This window comes from Malaclemys terrapin, chromosome 4, assembly GCF_027887155.1.
Source record: "Malaclemys terrapin pileata isolate rMalTer1 chromosome 4, rMalTer1.hap1, whole genome shotgun sequence".
Lineage (NCBI taxonomy): Eukaryota > Metazoa > Chordata > Testudines > Emydidae > Malaclemys > Malaclemys terrapin.
In genome coordinates this window covers 139,494,084-139,511,029 of record NC_071508.1, presented here as the reverse complement: position 1 = coordinate 139,511,029, position 16,946 = coordinate 139,494,084, and the positions used below count along the sequence as shown (strand labels likewise).

General features: G+C 40.5%; 1 protein-coding gene across 2 annotated transcripts in view; it reads left to right on the top strand.

Annotated features, from left to right (window-relative positions):
- The window catches only part of HIF1A (hypoxia inducible factor 1 subunit alpha), a 44,831-nt gene extending 31,268 nt beyond the window's left edge, over positions 1-13,563 (top strand). For both annotated transcript variants that reach the window (XM_054025616.1, XM_054025615.1), the window contains exons 6-15: positions 412-614; positions 2,484-2,590; positions 2,952-3,099; positions 4,270-4,481; positions 4,671-4,951; positions 5,805-5,927; positions 6,230-6,627; positions 7,510-7,618; positions 11,869-11,995; positions 12,146-13,563. In XM_054025616.1, the coding sequence (XP_053881591.1) occupies positions 412-614; positions 2,484-2,590; positions 2,952-3,099; positions 4,270-4,481; positions 4,671-4,951; positions 5,805-5,927; positions 6,230-6,627; positions 7,510-7,618; positions 11,869-11,995; positions 12,146-12,297 (1,860 nt within the window). In that variant the 3' untranslated portion in view covers positions 12,298-13,563. The remainder of the gene's footprint in view (positions 1-411; positions 615-2,483; positions 2,591-2,951; positions 3,100-4,269; positions 4,482-4,670; positions 4,952-5,804; positions 5,928-6,229; positions 6,628-7,509; positions 7,619-11,868; positions 11,996-12,145) is intronic.
- Positions 13,564-16,946: the final 3,383 nt, after the last annotated feature.

Sequence of the window (16,946 nt, the reverse complement as noted above, 5' to 3'; positions counted from 1 at the left end):
CTGTCTGTGTTTCAATTTGAAACATAAGCAATCAAACACCATCTGCTAGTGCACAGTGCCACTGATGAGTGATTGCACTCATCTGTTGGCTGTAGAGGCAATTTTCAAAGATGAATCAATTAACTTTAGTAGAAATTCAATGAGCACCAAAAAGGAAAAAAAAGTTGGTAGCCAACTTAATATTTTTAATGTGCATAGTGTAAGTGGGGAGGAAACTTTATTTACGTAACTGTAGCAGATGTCACATATGCTTGAATGCTGCTATTGCATTTTGAGTACTGACACCAGTAGTTCACCTAGGGAGAGAGGAAAGCCACTGCCCACTTATGAAATTATAACCGTTGTAATGTCAATCTCCTGTTCCAATACAGACCTTAGTTTTTAAATGCTTTTTTTTTTTTCCCCCTGTAGGTACTTCACTGTACAGGGCATGTTCGTGTGTATGATGCCTGCAATAATCAGACTCTCTGTGGATATAAAAAGCCTCCCATGACATGCTTGGTGTTGATTTGTGTACCAATCCCTCATCCATCAAACATTGAAGTCCCTTTGGACAGCAAGACATTCCTCAGTCGCCACAGCCTGGATATGAAATTTTCGTATTGTGATGAAAGGTAAAGCCAAGTATAAGCTCTGACAAACATTCAATGTATTATTGTAGTTTTTATATTTGTGGGTAGTTTTAGTTCTTAACTTTTATCCATCTATAAAACTGAGTTCATATGTGATATTTCAGGTTTTACTAGCTTGTCATTTTTTTAATTGGTCAATATATTTTATGTAAAAAGCAAGTTTTGTTTTGTTTTTTGTTTGTTTTTTAAACCTGAAAAGTTTACTACATTAAGGAAATAATTCCTGTATGGAGTCGTCATTTACGGAACAATTTGAATTGGCAGAGTAGCACCTTTCATCCAGAAGGATCCAAAGGCACTTTAAAAATTAGATACCCTTTTACCCATCAGTGAAGTGCAGCCACCTCTGGGATGCTGCTAATTTTAGTGTTTTATATTTCTTTATAAACCTTTCTTGCATGTGTACAGTTGACCACTTCTGAGCAAAATGCTTTTATCTAACAGGTTCATATTGCAAACGTAACTTGTCAAGTTCAGAATATGGAATAAGTAACTTTACAACATTTTATTTAAAACTCAAATCAATAGCAGTGCATGCTACTTATTGATAGAATAAGCCGTGGTCGGAGATTGCGTCTTCTAACTTAAACTGTCGCTTCATCAGATTGCTGTTAGATTCAAGCAAATATTGCATGTTCGTGCAAGTGTTTTCTCAGAACTGGTCTGCATGCAGAAATGGCACTGATTCAGCCAATTTAGTGAGATCAGTGCTGTTTCTGTGTGTTGTTTCTCTGGTTTCTTTTGATATCGGCAGTTAAACTGAGTGCTCCTTTTTGTTCTGTGTACAACGCTGACATCTAGTGGTTATTGGATTTAAATCCAAAAAGACTTTCACTTGTAAAAGTTAGGATTGCTGAAATTTCAGATTCTCATTCCTCTTAAACAATTACAGAATTAAAACAATTACAGAATAAAATAGTGCTGAAGCAGGTAAAATGTCGTATCTATGTTTGATTTAACTTCTGAATATAGCATTGGAGAGACAAGGTGGGTGAATATAGTATTAGCACAAATTGCATACTACATCTTGTACACCAGTGTCCTGTATTTAATAAGAAAAAATTGATGTATAAAGACCTGAGATTAGATTTGAATAACCAAAAGTGGAGGGTTATGAACATTCCAGCTGGTAGTAAAACTGTGCCTCGAAATACTAGTGGAATAGGACTATGAGATCTTTGAGATAGGCGAACATCAGAAGAGACAAGTTTTCCTCAAAAAGAACAGGAGTACTTGTGGCACCTTAGAGACTAACAAATTTATTAGAGCATAAGCTTTCGTGGGCTACCAAAGAAGTGGGCAGTAGCCCACGAAAGCTTATGCTCTAATAAATTTGTTAGTCTCTAAGGTGCCACAAGTACTCCTGTTCTTTTTGCGGATACAGACTAACACGGCTGCTACTCTGAAAGTTTTTTCCTCAGTTTAACCCTGCTTGAAAGGAAAACTGTCATTTTACATGCACCACTGTTGCTGGCAATGTATTCATCTGGGAGTTTCTGGTTTGGAAGAGATTGCATCTTTAGAGCCATTAACATCTACATTAAATTTATTCATCTAATCATCAAAATAAATGATTGTTAGCCAAGTGATCAGGGATGCAGAACCATGCTCTTGGTGACCCTACACCTCTGACAGCCATAAGCTGGGACTGGACGACTGTATGGATCACTCAATAATTATTCTATTCTCTTCATTCTCTCTGAAGCACTGGTACTGGCCGCTGTTGGAAGATGGGATACTGGGCTTAAATGTACCATTGGTCTGACCCAGCAGGGCCATTCTTATGTTCTTATCTACTTCTCTATTTCTGCTTTCACTTAACCTTTTTTCTTTTTTCTTTTCAATTTAAAGAATTACAGAGCTGATGGGATATGAGCCAGAAGAACTCTTGGGTCACTCCATCTATGAATACTATCATGCTCTGGACTCTGATCATCTGACCAAAACTCATCATGATAGTAAGTAGAAAGACAGACTATAACTCTCTGTAACTTAAGTCCTAGGGAGGCTGTGGAATCTCCATCTCTGGAGATGTTTAAGAGTAGGTTAGATAAATGTCTATCGGGGATGGTATAGACAGTATTTGGTCCTGCCATGAGGGCAGGGGACTGGACTCGATGACCTCTCGAGGTCCCTTCCAGTCCTAGAATCTATGAATCCTTTAGATAAGGTAAGGAGGGTGAGGGTGGGGGTGGGGGTAGGAAGGGAATTATTTGAAACTTTTTAATAGCAAGTGTGGATCTGAAGTGATTAATGTATATTTTTGCTTTAGCTATGAAAAGCCACTTCATTATTCTAAAGTTGACCTTTCTGCTTTAGTGTTCACTAAAGGGCAAGTGACTACAGGACAGTACAGAATGCTTGCTAAGCATGGTGGATATGTCTGGGTTGAAACTCAAGCAACTGTTATATACAGCACTAAGAATTCCCAACCACAGTGCATAGTGTGCGTAAATTACGTCTTGAGGTAAGCTGTGAGTAGTTAAACACTTTTTGCATGTTTCTTTGTTATAGATTAAGCCAAAGCCCAAAGGATCTGACTTCAAGTTAGATAGGTTCTGGCACTTACTATCTCCTTTATAAGCAATGCTTTGCAATTGCCTAGAAAATTGCCAGATACAGGGTTTAAGGGAGCAATAAACTGGGAAGTAGAGTTACTCTTTAATGTATACCTAGAACTCCCATTGATATCAATGGGGAAATCTGAACGTAGAATGAGGATGGATTCTGCAGGAGGGGTGCGGCAGGGGGTTGGGGTATAGGAGGGGGTGCAGAGTGCAGGAGGGGGCTCAGGGTAGGGGGTTGGGGGCGGGGCGCAGGAGGGGTGCGGGCTATGGCCCGGCGCCATTACCTCGAGCAGCTCCAGGGTGGCAGCAGGGCTAAGGCAAGGATATGGTGCCGGCCGCTTCCGGGAGCGGTGTGGGGCCAGGGCAGGCAGGGGAGCCTGCCTTAGCCTTGCTGTGCCACGGGCTGGCAACCCCACGGACTGGATTGAAAGCGCTGACAGGCTGGATCCGGCCCACAGACCATAGTTTGCCCTCCCCTGGGCTAGATAGATGTAAATCGAGATCTGGACCTTTGTCTGGAGTTTTTCAGTGGTGTTTTAACTCTGTCACAAAGCAGTAGTAGTTAAAATATAATCTTTCCTCCCGTTTCTTCATCAGTGTGACTTTTTGTTGACTCAAAACTTAACTTTTCACTGGTAAAATAACTGCATTGCTAATATTGACTGCAGCTTGCTGTTTTTGGAAATCTTTTGAATTTCTTCAAAATTGTGAATGAATCTGTAATAATCATTAAGACAGCATATAAGTGTTGTAAAAAAAAATTGTTACAAGATTTCCATCTCCGTGTTTGGTATTTTTTTTTTAATCTGTTTATTACTGACATTTTCATAAAGCACAGCTGTCCTAATTACTTACGTGAAGTTATCCTTTTATACTATCGCAACTGGTTGCTGAGAAGATTGAATTTGAGGGATGAATGGGCAATAGCAGAATTTTAAAAACTCCTGTATTAATGAAAATGCATATACCATGAGCAAAGAGAAATAAAATAGAATTGTCAGAATTGTTTCTAAACTTCCTATGAGCTGCTAGCTGCTCTTTAAAGAATAATCTTTTTTTGTTTTTGACAGTGAAATTGTACAGAAGGAATTATTTCTTTCCCTTGCACAAACTGAGTGCGTGCTGAAACCAGTGGAGTCTCCTGATATGAAAATATTCAGCAAGGCTGACCTAGAAGATACTAACAGCCTCTTTGAAAAACTTAAAAAGGAACCAGATGCTTTAACTTTGCTCGCACCAGCTCCTGGAGACACGATTATCTCTTTAGATTTCAGCAGTAATGGTGGGTTTGTGTTTAAGTCAGAGACCCTATTAATTAATAATATTAGTGCATGTTAAAATAAACATTAGAAAATAACTTGCCAATACCACTAGCCTAACAAAAAAATATTTCAGCTGCTGTTATTTAATGAGGTCCATAGACACACTCCGCGTTTTTACTTAGGTTGATGGTTTTTTTTAATTTTTATAGAGTCTGATGAGCAACAGTATGATGAAGTTCCTTTGTATAATGATGTAATGCTCCCCTCATCCAGTGAGAAATTGAAGAATATAAATTTGGCTATGTCCCCACTTCCTGCCTCTGAAATTACAAAGCCACTTCGTAGCAATGCTGACCCTGCACTCAATAGAGAAGTTGTATCAAAACTGGAGCCAAACACAGAGCCACTAGAACTTGCATTTTCCAGCCACCAGAGGCAAGGCCAGCCAGCCAGCCCTTCTGATGCAAGCACTAACCAAAGTTCACCTGAGGTCAGTCATACAATTTGGGAAGACAGTCATCAAAATAAATGTGAAGTAGGCTTTTGAGTAAATATCTCTAGACAAAGTGGTGTGAACGGAGTTTTTAGAGTATTTGCGTATTATTTTGATTGTATTTCTAAATTGTGGCCATGTGATGTTAAATTATATTTACAGCATAACCTGTCAATAAAAGATTACTTTACCTTTCAGTTTGAAAGCTATATTTTCCATTTTTTTAAAAATTAGAAATTAAAAGTGCATGTGAATATGTAACTGCCTTGAGTACATCTTTTAAGGAATTTAGGATTCAGAGAGATGCTTATTGCAATTAATGAGTGAGTTACAGCAAATCAGTGTATAAACTTCTGACCCATTTATACCTGTCCCACATCCCCAAACTGTGGCAATCTATTAAAACTGATGATAGTGAAAACTCTGGGCATATTTAGATGAATGCAAATACTATCCAGTCCCATTGAGTTTTCATTAAATTTTTGCAATTATAGTTTGGTTGCACGTTGTATGTTTTTTTAGAGTGAAGCTATAGAATCATAGGACTGGAAGGGACCTCGAGAGGTCGTCTAGTCCAGTCCCCTGCACTCATGGCAGGACTAAGTATTATCTAGACCATTCCTGACCGGTGTTTGTCTAACATGTTCTTAAAAATCTCCAGTGATGGAGATTCCACAACCTCCCTAGGCAATTTATTCCAGTGCTTAAGCACCCTGACAGTTAGGAAGTTTTTCCTAATGTCCAACCTAAACCACCCTTGCTGCATTTGTTTCTTGACACAATGCAAAATAACACAATGTTGAACCAATTGAAAATTTGTACTTAAAACTGAATTGAATTGTCTTGACAGCCCCGTAGTCCCAATGACTATTGCTTTGACGTGGATAATGATATGGCTAATGAGTTTAAGCTGGAATTAGTGGAAAAACTCTTTGCAATAGACACAGAAGCGAAAAATCCATTCTCTACTCAGGTATGTACGATAAGTTAAACTTGCATGTCATCTTAAGCCTATCCTAGAGTGCAGTATTTGTATGCTTATTTTATCAAATGTTAAAATTAATGTGTTAAATACAGGAGCAGTATTTCTGAAAACTAAAGAAGAGTTGGTAGCTGGTTTCTAAGTTTGAGATTAAAAAAATGGTGCTCACAAAGCACTATTCCAGAGGTTTGGGGAGAGAGGAAGTGGCAGACAATTTACAGATCATTAAGGCATTCTTGGGTATTGCACAGATACACTAGAAACTTTATTTACCCATTTTATTATTCTTTCAGGAAACTGATTTAGACTTGGAGATGTTAGCTCCTTACATCCCAATGGATGACGACTTCCAGTTACGATCCTTTGATCAGCCGCCTTCACTGGAGAGTGGTTGCGCCAGCTCTCAGAGTGTGGCCACCAATACCATATTTCAGCCAACCCACGCACTGTCTACTGCCGCTGAGGAAGTAACACCAGTGAAAACAGAATGCATGGATGACATTAAGACTCTCATTGTTTCTCAGTCTCCTGTCCTCATAATCAATGAAACCAACAGCGCCCCAGCATCACCATATGGTGCAAATCGAAGTCGAACTGCATCTCCAGTCAGGGCTGGAAAAGGAACATTGGACCAGATGGAGAAATCTTATCCAGGAACACCCAATTTGTTAACAGTCACTTTGAGTAAAAGGTATTTTAAAAATGAAGCTGAAATCCTGTTACCCATTAATCTTGAAGAAATTAGACCTGTAATATATTTCTCTAGCCTGTACAGTAGAGCTTTATTATCTGCTGTCGTCTTTGATCCCTTTTTTGAACAAGCTGTATACCTTTATTTATGCTTTAAAAGAAGATTTTAAGTTTAGTGCACTTCGACAGCAACTGGAGTTGATTTCCCAGAACCTTTTTTGCATTTGTATTTACATCAAGTCTTTGTATAGAAAACAAACAATTGAACCATTCTTGTTCATATTTTTTGTTCTGCTCCTCTTCATACTGAGTTGTGCAAACAACAGTCCACTAGGCCATCTGAAAGAGGGTATGCATAAGTAATTTCTTGCCCAGTTTCTGATGTGATGCAGAGACTGCCTTAAGCTTGGATGTTATGCTTAAAATAAGTTGTACTTCCATAATATGGATTATGGGCATCCATAACAGATTTTTATCATGACATACAATGTCACCAAATCAGAATTTCAATCCATTTGATAAAACAAAGTAGCTTTCCCTGTGCACGGACATGCAAAATGGATATTTTAACTGCTCTCCTCATGCCCACTCTCAAAGGAGGGACAGGAGAATGACATACTTAAGCTTTCTCTGTTTTTCTGTAGAGAGGAACTTCTTTAAAGGACAGCCAGTTTTCCATGTTAAGATCAGAAGTAGTTGACTTAACAAGATTTAAAGCTAGAATTCTTTCTAATCATACATTGAAACAGTGAATCACTCACATAAAAAATTAGGACACATAAATAACTGACTGTCACTGTGAAATATTTATTTTACAAAGTGTTTATAAAAGACTGGCTGGAGGATAGTAGGAACTTTAACGGACTGAACCCATTTTTCTTAGATCTGCTGCAATGGATGAAGAACTGAATCCGAAGATGCTAGCTTTGCATAACTCTCAGAGAAAGCGAAAGATGGACTATGATGGCTCACTTTTTCAAGCAGTGGGAATTGTAAGTTTTGGTATTATTTTTCTTTTAAAATTAGTTGTAATCTTACTGTTTCCAGAATTAACCATTGATACAGAATCTCAACTTTAGCTAGTGCAATACAGCAAAATCCTGTGACCAAAGTAATCATTTAAGTTAATAACATCCTATATCTTCCTGGATGCAAAACCCCTGATTTCAATTCTTTCCCACTGTCAAAATAGTTTTAAACTACCCTCTGCACCCAGACAAATGTCTCAGTTAGATAGAAGATAAACTTTTCATTTGTGAAACAGTCTCTTGGAATGTGTTTAAGTAGAAAATAAGGCATTGTAAGAACATGAGACTAAAAACCATGTCCACCTGCTAACAATGTGTGTCATTGCTATTTCAAACTTTACCTCCATGTCCCTCAAAATCAGAGACCGTGGAAAGAGCTGGAGCAGGAGCAACACGGATTTGGAAGGATGTATAAATCTTACAAATATAAATAGATTTAGAGATCTCTTATTGCCTATGTCACTGGTCAAATAAAATCCCATTTTTTAAAAAAACTTCACACAAGTTAATTCTCTACAGTGGTATGCGTCTCGAGACTTTTTCTGATTCTTTGATGTTCTGTAATGTAAGTGTGGTCTTAGAATATGTCTACCTAGCCAAAAAAAACCCCATGGGAGCAAGTCTTAAAGCGTAGGTCAACTGACTTGTGCTTGTATTGCAGGACTAAAAATAGCACTATAGACATTTGGGCTCTGGTTGGCGCCTGGGCTCCAAGATCCTCTCCCTGGTTGGCTGGGTTTCAGAGCCTGAGCCCGAATGCCTGCACTTTCATTTTTAGCCCCACCGCACAAGCCCTGCAAGCCTGAGTGAGTTGACGCGGGCTCTAAGACTTGCTGCCAGGGTTTATTGGTTTTGTTTTCTGTTTTGCTTTGTAGACATAGGCTAGCATGCTCTAGAGTGCAAGCGTGTTTTCTTCCAAATAGCGAATTATCCCTACATCATCTCCTGGCTTTGGAATGACTGCTTACATTTTGTCTACTGGCTATCTGACCTCTTGTCTCCCAGAAGGCTGGGGAAAACTTGTACATCCAGTTCTTCTGGAAAGCTCCTGCAGCTTTTTGTTATGTAATTTAGAGACTCTTGTTTTTATTCTCCTTAGCGTCTCTTAAATAAAACATTCTAACGTATTTTCATTCTCTTTACTCTTTGCATTCGCATGCACGTTTGTTTGGTTTTTTCCTGGTAGCCTTTTAGGAATTATTGTTCTCCATCAGTGTTCTAATGATCCTTGCTGCCTTTGTTTTACATATTGTTGCTATGGCTGCTATATTTTTCCCATTTAGGCCATTTCAACAGATGTCACCACTGACAAAACAGCAAATGATCTATGCTAGCTTCGTGTATTGCAATGTAAACCAGCGGCTATAATTAAGGTTCTGTTAAGGCTTCCATTTATACAGTGCCTCTCATCCCCTTTTTCTCACGTTTATAATTTTCTCAATTTCTCCTTCTAGCTAAAATTTCTATTACTGATTTTGTCTCTGCTTAAAGGCAACTTCTTTCTGTCCATGTATTTGAAAAATTACTCTTTTTAACATGTTTTTTGCACGGGTAACTCAAAGGTTGTGCTTTAAAAGATTAAATTTTCCAGTGTCTAAGTCAGGGTTGGCCAAATCATGACTCGTGAGCCACATGCGACTCTTTTACAGTTAGCCCACTACCCATTCTCCACCTACCAGACTGGGGGGAGGGGCTTCTGCCCTGCAGCGGGGTAGGGGTGGGGCTAGGGGCTTCTGCCAGAGATGACTGGTGCCCGCGGGGGGGAGGGGGACAAATTAAAGGTTTCCCCCCCCCGCACACCATCCCCTCTTACCCTCAGCGGTCCCTCCCTGCAGCTCCCAGGTGTTAAATCCACATAGAGAGGTAGTTCCTGCAGGGAGGGGCAGCTGCTTTAGCTCTGCTGAGAGAGGCAGCAGCAAAATCAGTGGCTCTCCCAGCTGTTTGCCACTGACTTTCCCCACAGCCTCAGCTTCCAGCTTGCTGGTTCCAGCAGCTGCTGTGCAGGGAGGAGGCCCGGTGGCACCATGTGACCAAGCAGGGACAGCAAACCCTGGCAAAAATCTGGGGGGGCGCCAAAGGTTTCCATGTGTCCCCCTCACCCGTCACCTCTGGCTTCTGTCCAGCAGAGAGTGGGGTTTCGGGGCTTCAGCCCTGTGGGGCACGTGTGCCAGGGCTTAGGGCTTCAGCAAGAGCAGGGCTGAGGGCCTGAGTCTGGGCAGGTGCTTCCCGTGGGGCTGAAGTTCTGAGAGACATGCACCCACCCCCACACCCCGCTTTTCAGGGCCGAAACCCTGAGCAGGCACCTCTCACAGGGCTGGAGCCCCGAACGTCAGCAGGCACATGGCTCTCAAGCTTCTGATAATTGCCATGTGCCGCTCGGAGGATCAGTAAGTTTGACCACCTGGGTCTAGGTTTTACTGAGGACTAGTTCTAAACCAGCTTGCACAGCCTGCCCCAAATGGAGTTGTAAGCATTTGAAATTTGTTTTGCACATGTGTAAAAGAAAACTGCCACTAAGTTTAGGTTTATACTATCTCCTATTTTAGGATTATGTAAATATAGATCCTGGTTTCATAGAGCTACAGATAAGATTTTATGGTCCTGTCAGTGTGGCATTCCATAGCTCTGTCTATGAAGAGAAACTGGAATATCATTGTCTATTATTTATGTTTTTTTTTTTTTTTTTTTAAACAAGGACATTTCGGGTACGTCTACACAGCAAGCCTCAGAGCTTGGGCTCAGGGGGCTTGCACTACAGCACTAAAAATAGCTGTGTAGACATTCAGGCTCAGGCTGGAGATTGAACTCTGAAGCCCACCCCTGAACCCGAACATCTACATAGCTATTTTTAGCACCATAGCTAGGCTCTGAGATTCTTTTGCTATGTAGATGTATTCTTAGTTCAAAAGAAAAAGACATCTTTTTACACCAAAGGCAGTTTTTCTTGTTTATGTAGATTTCACATATGTAGAAAATTCTTAGCGAAAAAGGGAAGTAATTCAAAGTGAAAAGCAACATACCTGAATATTTAAGTCTCTAAGATTTTCACAGCATTCCACTGTCTTCACACCTCCATGTTCAACAGCCCTCTACCAGAGGACTTCCAAATCTGGGCACCAGTATTAGCACTCTTGCCAGCAGTTGCCCAGCTTCCAAGCACTTCTGTAGATGGTTGCCTTTTCCTTTGTCTTGCTTTCTGGTTTAGCAGACATGTTTTCTTACCTAGTCCAGAAAGCAATAACTTTCCTACGAAGACACACACAGCCTTCTGCTCTCTCCTATACTCCAGAATCTCTCATCTGCTGCTGTCACAAGTTATTCTAGAGCCACGGCTGTGATTGGACGAGTCAGGATTCCACATTGGTAGGGCCCTACCAAATTCAGGGTCCATTTTGATCGATTTCATGGCAAGAGGGTTTTAAAATTGGTCAGTTTCACATTTTCAGATGTTTATATCTGAAATGTCACGGTATTGTAACCATGGGGGCCCCAACCCAAAAGGTACCCGGAGGTAGGTCTGATCCCCTCTGAAGCAGCCCTGCAAGTGAAGAAGAAATCCTGTCCCTCCCTGGAGCCTCTGGCTGGGGAGGATCAGATGTCACGGGGACACGTTTTTCATGGCCGTGAGATTGGTAGGGCCCTACATATTGGCAATGAGAACAAAAGAAAGGGGGCAGCTGAGCTGGGAGGCAAGATAATTGGCGTGTGGGAACAAAATGTACATAACTAGATATAAAAATCATTTAAACTTTTGTGCACGTTGGGATTGGGAACAGTAGTAATGCCATAATAGTTCTCTCTTCTCCTATGTTTTTTATTTCCATTCACTTCAGTGAACTCTGTGGCTTGCTCAGACAATGGTAGAGACCAGCAAAAGTAGTAAGAGGTGGCTGGGGTGGGTGTAGGTATACATATAACACACACTAACTTTGAGGATGGTGTTTGGTTTTATTTAAGAAGGAGAGAACCTTGGTTTTACGTGTGTACTTTTTTTTTTTTTTTTTTTTTTTTTAAGCAAGACTCCCTTTTACTTTTAAACATCAGTCTACACTAATTTGTCCTTAAACTTTCTCTCTCAGGTACTAAATGAATTCAGTTTTAGATAGTAGCAGCATGTTAGTAACTATAGTGATAAGAACTGGTGATTGATTTCCTCTGGAAATTTTTGCATACATGATCTTCAAAAATAAGTTTTTGTTTGTTTGTTTTTTAAGGGATCTTTATTCCAGCAGTCAGAAGATTGTGGAGCGAATGCATCACTTTGTTGGAAACGTGTAAAAGGGTGCAAATCTAATGGCCAGAATGGAGTGGGACAAAAGACAATCATCTTATTATCAACTGGTTAGTGTTCATGTGTGTGGGAGGGAGGGGGGAAATTAAGTATTATTAAAGCTGTATTGGGTAATGGAACTTGTCTCCCCCATATGCTAATTTGGGAAATGTAAAATACAGTAAGTAATGTGCCCTTATCTTTATCGTCTTCCTTTTTAGATATAGCAAGTAAGCTCCTAGGGCAGTCAATGGATGAGACTGGACTACCACAACTTACCAGTTATGATTGCGAAGTAAATGCTCCCATACAAGGCAGCAGAAACCTGCTACAGGGTGAAGAATTGCTCAGAGCTCTGGATCAAGTTAACTGAGTTTTCACAATACTTGTTCTTTTTTTGGACACTGGAGAACCATCACCTAAAGCAGTCTATTTATATTTTCTATATCTGATTTTAGAAGCCTGGCTACAATACTGCACTCATTCAGTTAGTTCCGTTTCGATCCCCTTTCTACTTTACTTATTTTGACAGATTTTTTCATATATTCTTTATGTAACAACTCGGATTATAGTGCATTTTCATAATTCTTTGGTACATACACTTTAAGTCCATTACATTTAAAACAACCTCGCAATAGCAGCTTTGAAATATGCACCTGTTTTTAAAAACGTATTTATTTTTTATTTTATTTTATTTTTGGCTGGAGAGTTTCATTGAAAGAATCCTATCAATAAAATGTCCCACAGTAAAACAGTCAATACTTCCCGCCTGCTCTTCGTAAGTAGTTGGAAGGCGTATGCTTTGTCAGTTATTTTAAAACAAATTTTTATTTTAATGATTTTTTTATACAAAACAACAGTGCTTTTCAGCAGTGCATTGTAGCCACAATCGCACAATATATTTTCTTAAAAAACAAACAAACCAGCAATTCCTCATGCAATATAGTCTACATTTATAAAACTAGTTTTTAAGGAGAAGAATCTTTTGAGGGGTTTTTTTTTTTTTTTTTTGCCTATGAAATCATGTTTAATTCTTGAGGCTGTCATTGTTTTAGTCATGTTGTAATATAAACTGTGTTCCTAAATGCTGTATTATGCTTATGACTGAAATGAGTATTAAGTAAAAGGGAAGGGTTTTATCTGGAAAGAACGATAACAGCATTTTATTTGGATACATTCTCTTAATTTACAGAGAGGGTTTGATGTTCCTAAAGTAGTCACTTTGCCAGCTCAAAAAAATCCCTACCTGTAGTTGTGGAAGTTCATGCTAATATTATGTATCTGAGATTAAATCTAAATGTTTTGCTTACCCTGTGTGGTATCGGTGATATTTCAAGCAGATCGTAAGACATCATGCATTGTTAGCAGAGTTGCCTAGTACATCGTTGAGTTGCTCAATATTTGATGTTTTGGTTTTATGCACCTTGTTGCTGTTAACATCCATGTATTCATGTAGATTTCAATAACTCAATATATTTTAGAAACCTTTTTATTTTGAAATAAGTAGTTGTCTCACAAACATCTTATTTCTATATGTACTGTACACATTTTTCATTCACTCATTCTTTCTCTCTATGTGGTTGGATCTAACACTAACTGTATTGTTTTATTACATCAATAAACTATATGTGGACCAGGACCCCTTGGGAAGTGTTTTATCTATTGAGAACAGTGACATCTTGGTTTTGTCATTTATGTTTGTGGTGACTGCTAATCAGTGTTCACTGATTTCAGTAAAATCTCTCCCAGAAGTTAAAAAGGAATTTCTTGATTCTGACTCCAAAACCTATCAAGTCAATCATTTATCTGAGCCTGTTCAGTCCTAAATACATTTTCAGGACAAAGACTTGTGCAGTCATTGGCAATAGATTTTTAAGTAATTTAATTTTCCTTTTTTACCAAGCATACGATCAGTTATTAAATGTGGAATGAAAGTGGGAGGGAAAATATCGTTTTTGTGATAACAATGGCAAATCTTTCCATACTCTGCCAGCTACTACCTGTCAAGGTAACTATCAAAGACAAAGCACGTCAAATTTGTCAGATAAATCCGTTAAATTTGGACCCTTGGCATATACATGAGATGGAAAATGCACCTGGCACTTGATTAAAGATATGGAACTTGCTATACTCTAAATATGATTGTACCATCTGCTCGGCTCTAGTTTTGGTGTCAAAGTAACGGTTTTCATTTTGCTACATTAGAATGTGGCGTCACTAGAACCAGCCTGTCACATACACGTGGAATGACAGTGTAGCTTCAGTCTAAAATTTAAGGCAATGTCACAACAACTTGTAAAAAATCATGCTCTAAGCCAGGGGCAGGGAAACTTTTTGGGCTGAGGGCTGCATCGGGTTTTGTAAATTGTAAGGCGGGCCGGTTAGGGGAGGGGGTTGTGGCCCGACTCCTACCTCCTATCTTGCTGCCCCCCCCCCCCGGACTCCTGCCCCATCCAACCCCCCCTCTCAATCCTGACGGCCCCCCTGGTATTCCTGCCCCATCTAACCACCTCTTCTCCCTGTCCCCTGACTGCCCCTGGAACCCCTGCCCCTGACTGCCCCCTGCCACCCTATCCAACCCCCCTTTCCTGACTGCCCCCCTGGGACCCCTGTCCCCCCCAACCCCTATCCACACCCCCGCCCCCTGACCACCACCCCGAACTCCCCTCCCCTGCCTGCTGCCTGGAGCACCGGTGGCTGGCGGCGCTACAGCCGCGCTGCCTGGCTAGAACCGGGCCATGCCTCCGCCACCACCACGCAGCTCCGAGCACCAGGTCAGGCCCGGCTCGGCAGCTGCGCTGCCCAAGGAACTCACTGCCCAGAGCATTGCGCCGGCGGCGGAGCAAGGTGAGGCTGCGGGGAAGGGGGAACAGTGGGGGAGGGGCCGGGGGGCAAGCCTCTCGGGCCAGGAGCTCAGGGACTGGGCAGGACGGTCCTGTGGGCCATAATTTGCCCACCTCTGCTCTAAGCAATCTTTTTATACTTGAGACACAATTTAACCTCTTCCTGGAATCCATACTTTCTGTAGCAATTACACAAGTATGGTAAATTTTTCAAAAACACCTAAATGACTTAAGGACTTTGGCTTCCATATAACAGTCACTTTGAAAAATGGAACTTCTCATTGAAAGTCAATGGGACTTGAAGGGTAAAACGCTCAAGAGCGCCTGTCTTTTACAAATCGTTAACTCACTAAAAGTGATTGCTCAAAACATTCAAAAAATTAATCCATTTCTAAAACTATTAGCTGGATAAGATGCAAAATTCTCAAACTGAGAAGCCAATATTTTTACAATTAAATCGGGAATGTATTGGCATTTACTTCAGAGAAAGCTTTATTTTAATGTAAGGAGCTTGAAAGTCAGTGACGGGATACTGCCAGAAGTCTACGATCTGGGTTGAGTGTGTTGGGAAAGAAAGGGGAAATACTGTATACCTAGTTACAGAACTAGAATTTGTCTCGTTTATAGACTTTTACAGATACTAGGCCAAGATTTTAGGTTCCTGTTCTTGAAATCTCTGGTCCATAAGGTTTCTTATGTCCATATTTGGGCAAATAAACTCAGCAGCTCAAATAAACTTGATTAGGAGCCTACCTAAGCACCTGTTCTTGATAATCTTGGTTGTAAAGTTCAGTTGCAGAAGAGTATATGACAAATACATGCTTTGTATAATATGAAAATTCAAAAGTAACCTTTAACACTGGACAGGCTTTGAGTCCAAACTTGTAAAGATAGCCTTTAAATATGTGACCCAACTGTACAGTTTGTAGGTAAATCCAAGGGAAAGGAGAGTTATCATTCACTCACTGTTTTGATGACTTGCTGGTCCCTCTTCCATGCCATCCCGTTGTCCTTCATCTATCTCTGAGAAAGTTGCAGCAAAAAGCACATGCTGAATTCTTCATGGCTTGAGGAGGCAGCTGCTGGCTTGAGGGGCAGTGAGTGAGCTTCTTAAACAATTTTAAGTCCTCTCTTCCCATTCATAGGTCTAGAAATCTGATTCTCCAATAAGTATCTATAGCTGGCCTATCAGGCATTCGCAAAGACACTCCTTGGGTCTCAGGCCAAAGCCTACAACTCCACAAATCTTTGTCCCTTCCACCAGTAGAAGTTGATCCAATAAAAGATATTACTTCACTTACCTTGTCTTTCAACAACTTTCCCAACAGACTTGACTTTTCCCAGCTGAAACATTTTTTTGATAAATCTGTCTTCTACTGTTCTGCTTCATCTTGCCATAGCACTCTGTGGAGCTTATTTTAGAGGTACCTCCCTTGATGACCAGTCACTCCCTTACTAATCAGCCCTTCTCTGTGGAAGATAATGAATTATCGGGGGGAGAAAATCATACTACACCTCTACCCCAATATAACGCGGTCCTCGAGAGTCAAAAATCCCTACTGCATTATAGGTGAAACCCTGTTATATCAAGGTAGCGGCGGCAGAGCTCCAGTGGTGATTTAAAGAGCCCGGGGCTCCGGCCCCGAAGAGCCGCGGGCCCTTTAAATCACCGCCCGAGCCCCACTGCCGGAGCCCCAGGGTTACCGTGCTATATGCAAACCCGTGCTATATCAGGTCGTGTTTTATTGGGGTAGAAGTGTACCAGAATTAGAGGTAGAGGGGAAAATTGACTCCATGCAACCCTTGGCTATTAGTTAACTAGAGATGGGAAGTGTCCCTGCTCTTACTGAGAGATGCCCTAGCAACCCAGGAGGACATAAGAAAGCAGACAGTTGGGAAGAGTGTTAGTTGTAGTGTTGAAATGTCATTGTCATACACCAACAAGCTCTTGAAGAGTTTAGATAATGTACTGGTTGAAATGCTGAAGTAAATGTTACTGGTGCACACTGCCATAGACTCATGGAATTTAATCTTTCTGTGGAAATGCAGACTACAAATTAACTTTTCCTGCAACTGCAGCAAAATTGTAAAAGCTTGCAAAGGAGTTACTTTGGGGATTTTTCCTCAGAATAAAATCAGCTCAGGACCTGCTCAATCTGACTTTATTTTTTAAATGATT